This window comes from Perca fluviatilis, chromosome 15, assembly GCF_010015445.1.
Source record: "Perca fluviatilis chromosome 15, GENO_Pfluv_1.0, whole genome shotgun sequence".
NCBI classification, from domain to species: Eukaryota; Metazoa; Chordata; class Actinopteri; order Perciformes; family Percidae; genus Perca; species Perca fluviatilis.
This window is the reverse complement of record NC_053126.1, coordinates 4,994,545-5,005,632: the sequence shown is the minus strand read 5'-3', so window position 1 is coordinate 5,005,632 and position 11,088 is coordinate 4,994,545. Positions and strand designations below refer to the sequence as shown.

Sequence of the window (11,088 nt, the reverse complement as noted above, 5' to 3'; positions counted from 1 at the left end):
GACTGTTTCTCCATGGCACTCCATAACATTTTGGGGCTGATCTTAAGCAAAGATAAAAGTAGAAGGATGTCCTCCGGACCTCGAAACTAGCTCTCAGGTCTTCAAAACTCAACATACCTTTCGAATTGAATGGCTGGTCTAAAGTATAAATACCTCTGTCACTCCACTGCTTACAAGTAAAGGGTTTGTTACCAGGCATTAAGTGTGCATTTTGCCATATTGGGGTATTCAAATGCCATTTATTGGTGTAGCGTAGTTGCTCCTCCACCTGTTTAAAGTTGGTCAATGTGTTGGTGATAATAGGGCTTGTAGCCTACTTCTTGAGGATGGTCCATAAACCAGCCTTACAGCCAGTCAGTGCATTAGCATCAAGTTAGCCAGAGAAAGTCAAGCACCGGGTGAAGTAAATATGTATATTTATAACGTTACTAATTAACTAATTGTTTTCAATTGCTTATGCACAATTTTGAAAACAGGGACAGTCTTTTTCAAAACACTACACACAATTAGCACAACCACACACCCAATTAGCAGAACACCTCAGACCCTTTGCAAAATGAAACACTCTTGCAAAAACTATACACTAATTTAAAAAAAAACATATTTTGTTACCATATAAAACACACACGTTTCATACACACTGCTGTTGCCAACCTAAAACACTTTTAGCAATTCTACTTCTCACTGATTAGAGTACTGTAAATGAAGTACAAAGAGAAAGTGCAAATATAAGTTCACCAAACACTACACTAGACCAATGCTGCAGACTGAGGAAAATATAATGTATTTCTCTCCATATACCCAAATCAGTCAACATGGAGCATCAACAACAAAACCTGTCCCAGTTTTCATGATACTATAATAGTGTGCATAACACGGTTAGCTCCACAAACAACAGACAAACCTAAAATATTGTATCCAGTAAGGTTACAATCACAGAAAAAACAGACAAACAAAAAAATGATCTGAAAAAGTACAGAAAATACTAGATATTATCAATTCGCCTAGCTGGATCTGGTCAGAGAACAACCCCTAACCCTAACCCTTTTAATGTTAGTGTGTAAGCATTTGTAAAAAAAAAAAAAAAAAAAACTTTAACAAGGGGATCAATAAAGTCTAGTTTTACTTTGGAAAAACTCGGAACCGGAAATGGATACATTTGCTTGACGCTGGTTACGTGTCCGAGCTGTCAGCCACGTCACCTCCTCCGAAACAACTTTCTTCTCAGTTCACTGCAGACACAGCGGAGTTTATGAGCGGACTCAGTAGAAATATTATCTAGTTTATTTACATGCTTTTAGATAACGCGCCGACGAGCAGTCGGACGGACTCGGAGTTCACCGTGCAGCCGTTAGCTTCTGTTTAGCTTTTTATCTCGGCTTGTCGTTGTTTTACACTGTCTCGCTGAGTGCGTTTGCATTTTTTGTGTGGCTTAACAACTCGGCACTGTCTCTGGAGGACGTGTAAGGCCTGTACGGAGTTGTATTAACGTTTTCTTCTCAAATAACACAAACAACATGAATGTCTTTCGTCTGGCCGGTGACGTGTCACATCTGGTGGCTATCATTATCCTGTTACTGAAGATATGGAGGTCCAAATCCTGTGCTGGTAGGCTGACACTTTAACTTACTGGTGTGATTGAACAGCCTCGCTATGGCAATATGCACGCAGTTGTACACAGTATAGAGCCAGCTGTGACTCACAAGTACAGTGTTGTTTTTGTAGATATCAGTTCAGTTTGTAATGTTGGGTGTTGGCATCATGCTGAGGGGTTCTGCAGGAGTGGAAGCTACGTGGCAATGGTAACAAAGCAATCTGCTGCCTGCTCCACCTATTACACATAACCCCTGTTGTTATCAAAGAAACAGTCTGCAGTATAGCTGCTCCTTTTGCTGTTAAATCATAAAATTGGGAGGGGGGAGGATTCATAACATTTTCTTCTTATATATGTGAGCTGTCCGTGGACCAGAAAGTTGCCATCTACTTTTGGCTGCACATCAGATGGGGATTAAACTCGTCTCTCTCTCTCTCTCTCTCTCTCTCTCTCTCTCTCTCTCTCTCTCTGTAGGAATCTCTGGGAAGTCTCAGGTGCTGTTTGCACTTGTCTTCACCACCAGGTATCTTGACTTGTTCACAGTCTACATCTCTGCTTACAACACGGTCATGAAGGTAAGAGTGTAGATCACACACGGATACATTCACACATGCCATGACCCCAAATTTCAACCCAATGAAATCGCACTCTGTTTTCACTAAGGGTCATGCTAGCACAACAAGTTAGGGTGATTCATTTTGCAGTAGTTTAAAGTCCAAAATGTGTCTCCATATGTTGCCTATATCACACACAAACACAAAAACACACACACACACAGGTCAGTCAAGGTTCACATACATACTGTATGCAAAGCAGTCTGTCCTAATTACTACAGTGTTTCACAGTGTTTACATGGACTTTAATGGCCAATATACAGACTAATCAATATCCAACTCTGCTCTCAGGTGGTGTTCCTGGCTATGTCCTATGCTACCGTGTACCTGATCTACATGCGCTTCAGGAACACGTACAACTCTGAGAACGACACGTTCCGCGTGGAGTTCCTGTTGGTGCCAGTCATCGGGCTGTCCTTCCTAGAAAACTATGCTTTCACCCCACTGGAGGTAAATAGGCACACAGGTGGTGAAAAGTTTAAATATCATAAGATCACTCATGGCTGATAAACATGCAGCTTGAGGGGTTTATGGTCACTTTATGCCCAGTTTTTATTAATGTTGTGTGTATATAGAGGCTGCCCAAACAATACACTTCTTTTCATTTGTGCTTCTAACACGTCGGTTTAAGTCTCGTGTATCTCCCTCTCACTGATTCCGTCCAGATCATGTGGACCTTCTCCATTTTCCTGGAGGCCGTGGCCATAATGCCGCAGCTCTTCATGATCACCAAGACCGGCGAGGCGGAGTCCATCACCACCCACTACCTGTTCTTCCTCGGCCTCTACCGAGCCCTCTACATAGCCAACTGGGTGTGGCGTTACCACACCGAGGGCTTCTTCGATCAGATCGCCGTGGTGTCCGGCGTCGTGCAGACCATTTTCTACTGCGATTTCTTCTACCTTTACGTCACAAGAGGTGAGTAAAGAGTGACTATTGCAAAGCGGATTATTTAGTATACAAACTGTCGGCTTTGGAGACTTCTGGCTGATTTCAGCTCCGATTGCTTCAGATCAGAAGTAAAGCACTTAGGACGGTCCTAATCTATAGAGCTCCAGCTGGTATTTTGACCTTTCCTGAGTAATCAGTCACATCCTCTGTGAAATATCAAAAATAATGATAAAAGCTCATTATTATTTGCCAGACCTGTGGCCAGGTTGGCTCAGTGGGTAGAGCAGGCGCACATATACTGAGAGGTTTATGTCTCGACGCAGAGGTCCAGGGTTAGAATCTGACCTGTGACGATTTCCTGCATGTCTTCCCCCTCTCTCTCCCTCCCCTCTCTCTCTCTCTTTCTCACCTAGCTGTCCTGTCAAATTAAAGGCGGAAAAGCCCATTAAAAAAGAATCTTTAATTAATAAAAAACAAAAAATAATAATTTGCCAAACCGAAAATTGTTTGGCAAATGCCCAAAGTAACATTTTCTTCTGATATAAAAGAAGAAATTTCATTTTGATTTGTTGTACATGTATTAGTCAGGGCCAGACTAAGCTGTGGGCTGTGGTTACGAGAAATTAATTTTTATTCTGTAAAGAGTATTGTCTGCTGAGTTGTTAGTTTTTAATCTGGCTGTTCTAGTTCAAGAGGACAAGCGTCCTTCTCGGCAGCGGTTCAAGCAAAGAGTAGGAATCTGGTTAGGAGACTGGGAATAGTGTTTGGTGTTAGCTCAGCTGGTAAATGGAGAAATGGGAAACGTTTAGATTTTGTGGTTTCAAAAGCAAACTCTCACCTCAAGCCTGCTTTGTTCTTCCTCTCTGTCCTCTGCCTGTCTGCAGTGCTTCGAGGAAGAGGAAAGATGAGCCTGCCGATGCCCATTTAAAACCGACGTCCGTGCCGCTCAGCCACCCACCTGTGCCTGCTCCAGCTCAGCATCTGAACACAGACCCTGCCGTTCTACTGTACATGTTTAGCAATGGGACTAATGGTCTGACATCATTCTGTAGACCCAAATGTGTGCGTCTCTAGAGATTGATTATCTGTGTGATTGGTACTTTGTGTGTGAGCCTGTATGTCTGCAAGTGCGTGTATGCATACATGCACTGATGCATGTTTTTTTTTTTCCTTTTATAAGATGCAAATGTGACACTGGAGATGTGTCTCCGATGTGCACGTGGAACTTAAATTCAGGCAAGTGATTGACACTATAGACACTGTGTAGTTGTCTTCACTTTCCCTTTTAGGGTCCGAGAGAGACGTTGGCTCTGGAGACTGTTACAGTGTTGAATCCACACAATTGTAAATCGGGTAGATTGTCTGTAGCTTCAGCTCCGGTGTTTCCTGCGTTAAAGCTGTATGAGTGTCCAAAGTTTCATGTCAAAGCTTTCTACACTTTATCCAACATTTCACAATCTCAGTCTTCTCTGATCATTAACAGGAGTGACATACAGTACGTTGCAGTACATCTTCCACAAAGTGTCTTCCTTTTTGTTTCTGTAATTTTAACACTCCCTCAGTAGTTTACTGTATTATATGCAAACGACTTTACTTATTGCTAAGTATGTTCCTTTTTGTATTTCCACTTAATCCTCGTCTTTTATATTTCAATGTATTTCTTCATGGGAGAAAAAAAGGGCTAAACGTTTTGTCATGTCTTAAATGAAATGATGCCAAAGATAAAAAAAAAAAGATAACTGCTGCAATGTTTTAGTCAAACAAGTTTTTGTCTTTCTTTGGTCGTTTCCTTGACTGAACTGTATTTTTTTTTTTTTTTTTTTTTTAAAGGGGGAAATGGCAGCAGAGTGTGTTAAATTTCTGTAAAAGATTAACCTGTTTTTGTCACAATAAGTTAAATTGCAAACCATCTGAATGACATTACCTTTTATTATAACATGAGTTATCACAATTCAAAGGTGTGGCTGTGTTCTTTGTTACCAATCCACAAAGACTGCAACACACCGGGATGTTTACCTTTCTGAAGGGTACACATGCACACGCACACGCATTCTTATTTAACAGTGTGGTGTGAAGGTGCAGTTGTGCATTGTTCTGATGTTAAACAGAGACTTACAGCATTAGATGTACAATGAAAAAACAGCTAAATAGGGCTGAACCTAACAATTATTTTCATAGTCTATAAATAAACTTGCCTAGTTGGTTAAACTTGTTGATTATTTTCCCGGATTAATCGGATGTGGATCAATGGTTTTTTTTTTAATAATCAACACGTTTATTTCACACGTCATCAATGTATCATTAAACACAATTTCATAAGGTACAATGATCATATATAAGCCGCGTGAAGTGGGGAACCCCAAATAAGCTACTAAAAGCTTTTCGGAGGGGGACCAATAACGATAAACAACAACAGATAATATACAAACCAAAAACTCAATTTACCATAAACACAAAATACAGACACTTAGACTAACATAGACAAATACTACAAACAGACGGTCCCAGCACAAACTCTAGCATTTAAAGGAATACGCCAGCGTTTGTTGAAATAGGGCTTATCACGGTCTCCCCTGGCTGTAGATAGGTGGGCCAACGCATTGTTTTGTCTCAGTGCAAGTAATTAGGTTGTTTTTGTGTCTTTTGTTGGCTCACTTTTACTCACAACATGCTAACTGGCAACATAGGATTCCATTCACTACGCTAAGCTGTTGCACCGGACTAAAACAATGCATGCACAAAAATGCATTGGTCCACCTATCTACAGCTAGGGGAGACCGTGATAAGCCCTATTTCAACGAACAGTGGCGTATCCCTTTAAAGAATAATCAACAATCATATGTTATGAGCAATTTCTCCTTGAGGCTTTTCTTGAAGATGGAGACAGAATACGACACTTTCAAGTTTTCCTCAAGTTCGTTCCAAGTCTGCGGTCCCCTACAAACTACACTCAGGCTCATACACTTTAACTGTCGTTTTTTGCCAGTAATTAGGTGTTTTTTTCCTTGTATCATAAGTGTGCAGGAGACGATTTATTGAAATAAACTTACACAAACGGTAGTTTAACCTACGGATAACCTGGAATATCATGCAACTCAAAGATATTCAGTTTACTGGCATTGAGGAGTGCAGAAACTAGAAAATATTCGGTAACACTTTACAAAAGGATACACAAAAAAATAGGTAGTTACTGTTTTTGAAAGGGTAGTTACTGTTTTTGAGAAGGGTTAGTTACCCTTTTAGTTACCCTTTTTCAGAAGGGTTAGTTACCCTTTTTCAAAGGGGTAACTAATTATTCGTTACCCTTCTGAAATAGGGTAACTACCCTTTTGAAAAAGGGTAACTACCCTTCTGAAAAAGGCTAACTAATCATCCGTTACCCTTCTGAAAAAGGGTAACTACCCTTCTGAAAAGGGGTAACTAATCATTCGTTACCCTTCTGAAAAGGGGTAACTAATCATTCGTTACCCTTCTGAAAAGGGGTAACTAATCATTCGTTACCATTCTCAAAAAGGGTAACTACCCTTTCAAAAACAGTAACTACCTATTTTTTTGTGTACCTTATTGTAAAGTGTTACCGTTGACAACAAGCTGATTGATAGATGAATCTTTGCGGCTGTACAGCTAAGTGACTTTTTCTCTCACCTCTCCGTTGACCGTAGGCTCCATTGGGCCTGTGTTTACTGCGCTGAGGGACACTGGACTCGGACTGTGTTCAGTGAGGTGTTTTCAGGAACGTTTTTCTGTGTTTATATAACACCTTGCTTCCTTCCCTCACTGCTCCCCCCACCGCTTTTGCAGCTGAAGTGATGGAGAGCGGCGATGCTGCCAGAGCTGCTGCCCTCTCCATCACCTTCACCTTCGTCACGGCCTTCCCTTTCCCCTCATCCTTCACCATGATCCCTGCCCCCTCTGCAGCGCCTTTCCCCACCGCAGTCACCAGCTCGCACCAGAAAAGCCTCTCCGCCCGTTTCCGGGCCTCCTCTTCCTCCCTCCTCATCCTCTCAAACTCTGGTCTCTGCTCCTCTTTGTCTTTAGCCACCTTCTGTGGGGACAGGTTGTGTCCTCTTTCTCCCAGCATCCTCTCTCGCGCCTCCCTGATGGCCTGCTCAGCATCCTTGAGCATCTCGCTGCTATAGCAACTGCCTCCATTTTCCGCCACAGTCTTGTCTATCTTCTTCAGGAGCTGGACGACCTGTGGCGAGCTGTCCGCTGTCTCGTCCCGTCCACTGTTAGCAAAGACGTGATACCCGCCACGGCAGCTGCTGACAAACTCCGACAGCTCGCCGCTCTCCCCCAGGAAGTCCTCGATGCGTTTGCCCTGCAGCCGTTCTCCCCAGGTGAACAACACCATGGTGAACCTGGTCGCTTCAGGTCCAAACGTGGCCTTGATCCACTCCAAGGCATCCCTCTCCTCCTGGGTGAACCTGCCGGGCTGCAGGGTCACCAGAAAGACGTGGGGTCCCGGAGAGGACAGGACAACGCACCGCCCCACCTCTGCCATGACTTCCTCGGGGTTCAGGCGTGTGTGCAAGAATCCCGGAGTGTCAATCACGGAGACTTGGCGCCCGTCTACCGTCCCAGTCTGTCTCGTGCACTGTGTGGTGACGGAGCAGGGGGAGACGCTGACCCAGAAGGCAGACCTGCCCAGGATGGTGTTGCCTGCGGAGCTTCTGCCTGTTCCTGTCCTCCCCAACAGGACCATCCTCAGGGGTTCAGCCTCTGATGTTGGGGGTGATGCGTCACAGACTGGAACAAAGTTACAACCAGAGTGCATGTTTTATTTTCATACTCGATTATATTTTCTTGATTGATGAATCACTAGGGCTGGGCGATATGGAGAAAATCAAATATCACGATATTTTTGACCAAATACCTCGATATCGATACCGCAACGAAATTGTAGTGTTGACTATCGGTGCTTTCACAAAATATTGAATGAGATTTTTGATAAATAATCATCATTAATGTGGATATAATGACTAAATGGGTAAAGGCAAATAATAGAACAGTTACAACAGTCTGGTAAGTTCAGAAAATGACATCACTTTACTGTAATGCAGCCTTTAAAACCAGGAAAAGACAACAATTATGCCATATTACGATATTACGATATCCAAAATCTAAGACGATATCTAGTCTCATATCACGATCAGAGGCGGTGTGGCAATCGGGATAGTCAGGACCTTTCCCCGAGGGCCGGTCTGATAATAGTTATACTTTGCAAGTTCTTAGCAACACCATCCGGCGGCCTGGTGTCCCGCCCCGCCCGCTGGTCAAACTGTGCAGCCTCTGCTCAACCCGTACGGCGGGCCAATAGTCTAAATCTAAATTTAATTTCCCGGTAAATTGTTTGGTCCCACTCCGCCGCTGATCACGATATCGATATAGGCCTAATATCGATTTATTGCCCAGTTCTGTTAATCACTAAGTTGTTTGGTTTATAAAATGGTTAAAAATAAAATCAGTGTTTTCCAGAAAGATGACGTCCTCAAATGTCTCGTTTTGTCCACAAGTCAAACATTTTCAGTCTACTGTCACAGAGGAGTGAAGAAACTAGGAAAATAATTCACATTTAAAAAGCTGGAATCAGAGAATTTCTACTTTCTATCATAAAAAAGGACTCAAACCGATTATAAAAATAGTTGGCGATTAATTTAATAGTTGGCAACTAATCGATTCATCTTCAGCTTCATATTTTTCAGATCATATTTGAGCTGTTTTAATTATTAATCATGGATTAGGTTTGATTTTAATATAGCCTATATGATATTCTAAATGGCTATTAGCCTATTATTATTATTATTATTATTATTATTATTATTTTGTGGATAGTAGCCTGCAGTGCAATGGCACAATAGTTGCCCCGATCAGCAACTCTAAGTGATAACACTAACAGTAGTCTACATACCTTTATGTGACGCAGCATTTTCAGATGACGACATCCTAACAGAGAAACTACAATAGAGCCTTCGGACCTGCCGGGTTTTTGGGTGTCCGGAAATAACAGGAGACGGTTTCCGTATGTTCCCGCTGTGATTTAGATGTTTCCTTGCTTTTTATTGTCATTTACACCCCGCAGAGAGCATCGCATCAGAGCAGCTGCAGTCCACGGGCGAGCAGAGAGGCGCTCCACACTGCCACGGCCCACCGCGGTGCTGTCCACCCCTAACCCCTAAGCTTAGAGTCAGGATGCGGGGAAGACCACCATATCATAAACACTGTTGTTAAAACGTCTCTTCACTATTACAGCGACCACCAATGCTGATGTAACTGTTGTTACTTGTGATAATCACAAACCTGATCAGTTTTATTCTAGTACCTGACTGTGACCACTAGAGGACGGTGAACACTCACCATTCTAGTAGTCTCAGGTCAACACTGACTCTCCACACACACATACTACTTTCCGTGAAAACAATATAAAAAAGACAGTTGTGTGTCTAATATCGAACTGCATTGAACCACAGGGGGTCCTCAGAGTCAATGCAGGGGGGGCTCCAAATTACTGTTAAGTCTTAAAGGTCCCATGACATGCTGCTTTTTGGATGCTTTTATACAGGCCTTAGTATAATAATAATAATAATAATAATAATAATAATAATAATACTGTATCTGAAGTCTCTTTTATATAGACCTTAGTGGTCCCCTGATACTGTATCTGAAGTCTCTTTTATATAGGCCTTAGTGGTCCCCTAATACTGTATCTGAAGTCTCTTTTATATAGACCTTAGTGGTCCCCTAATACTGTATCTGAAGTCTCTTTTATATAGACCTTAGTGGTCCCCTAATACTGTATCTGAAGTCTCTTTTATATAGGCCTTAGTGGTCCCCTAATACTGTATCTGAAGTCTCTTTCCCCAAATTCAGCCTTGGTGCAGAATTACAGCCACTAGAGCCAGTCCCACAATGAGCTTTCCTTAGGATGTGCCATTTCTGTGTCTGTAGCTATTGAGGAGGAGAGAGGGGGGCAAGGGGTGGTGGGGGTGTGGCGTTGCTGACCAACTGCCACTTTGCTCGTTTGAAAGCCATGATGTCTCTCTCTCTCTCTCATGGGTGGGCCAAATTCTCTGGAAAAACAGAAAAAAAAAAAAAAAAGAAAAAGGAAAAAAGTAGAAAGTAATCTTGCTCCTTATGACCTCATAAGGAGAAGATTCCTGATTGGTCCATCTGAGCTTTCATTTTCTCAAAGGCAGAGCAGGATACCCAGGGCTCAGTTTACACCTATCACCATTTCTAGCCACTGGGGGACCATAGGCAGGCTGGGGGAACTCATATTAATGTTAAAAAAACATCATAAAGTGACATTTTCATCCAGGAACCTTTAAAATAAATCCAACATTTTATTAGCTAGGGTGTAATTTCCTGTTTGTGTTTTCCTGTTGAGGCTGCCCTACACGTTCTAGTAGGCCCAGTTTATTATGCAATTTCATTTTATACAATATATGTGGTAGGGGGCCCCTGCTCCATCTCTCTTTCAGTTAAGGGGTCCTTTGTTTAAAACATGTTAAAGACCCCTGGCATAGAGGCCATAGAGGTTGTTTCATCACAATACAACTAGCCAGATAACTTTTGTGAATCATTGAGGCACACTCATGAGTGGCACCTAAAGGGAAAACTGAAATTTTGCTTGTTAATGCTTGTTCTGCTCTGAACTCCTAATCAGTGATTATTTGATGATGCAAAGAAGTTAATTAGAAATTTAATATATCGCTTTGTACCCTCCTTATCACAGAAATGTTATCACAAGGTGCATGTACTCTGCTAAGTCTACTCATTTCTAACACAGCGGGGACAAAACCCTCCACAGATTGTCAACTAGATTTTCTTTAAACCTAATAGTCTCTGAAATAGATGTCCCCACATTTTCACTTCATCATAAAGATGAGATGTGATAAATGTGGCAATTAAACTGACCTTTGATGGTTTTACATCTGCAGGGCCTTCAAATGTTGAACTGAAAAGCTACGGACATTGATTTATTCCCCT

The 11,088-nt window shown here is 42.2% G+C and overlaps 2 protein-coding genes across 2 annotated transcripts; one reads left to right on the top strand and one right to left on the bottom strand.

Moving 5' to 3' along the window:
- The first annotated feature begins 1,168 nt into the window (after window positions 1-1,168).
- kdelr3 (KDEL endoplasmic reticulum protein retention receptor 3) lies at window positions 1,169-5,307 on the top strand. The gene is made up of 5 exons (XM_039825677.1): window positions 1,169-1,608; window positions 2,069-2,169; window positions 2,500-2,658; window positions 2,874-3,126; window positions 3,984-5,307. The coding sequence occupies exons 1-5, from the start codon at window positions 1,518-1,520 to the stop codon at window positions 4,025-4,027; spliced, it is 648 nt and encodes a 215-aa protein (XP_039681611.1). The 5' UTR covers window positions 1,169-1,517; the 3' UTR covers window positions 4,028-5,307.
- A 1,326-nt stretch (window positions 5,308-6,633) lies between these two features.
- LOC120573903 (GTPase IMAP family member 7-like) lies at window positions 6,634-9,429 on the bottom strand. Its single transcript, XM_039823817.1, has 2 exons — window positions 9,011-9,429; window positions 6,634-7,848 (listed from the first exon to the last, which is right to left on the bottom strand). The coding sequence occupies exons 1-2, from the start codon at window positions 9,042-9,044 to the stop codon at window positions 6,815-6,817; spliced, it is 1,068 nt and encodes a 355-aa protein (XP_039679751.1). The 5' UTR covers window positions 9,045-9,429; the 3' UTR covers window positions 6,634-6,814.
- Between the last annotated feature and the right edge of the window lie 1,659 nt (window positions 9,430-11,088).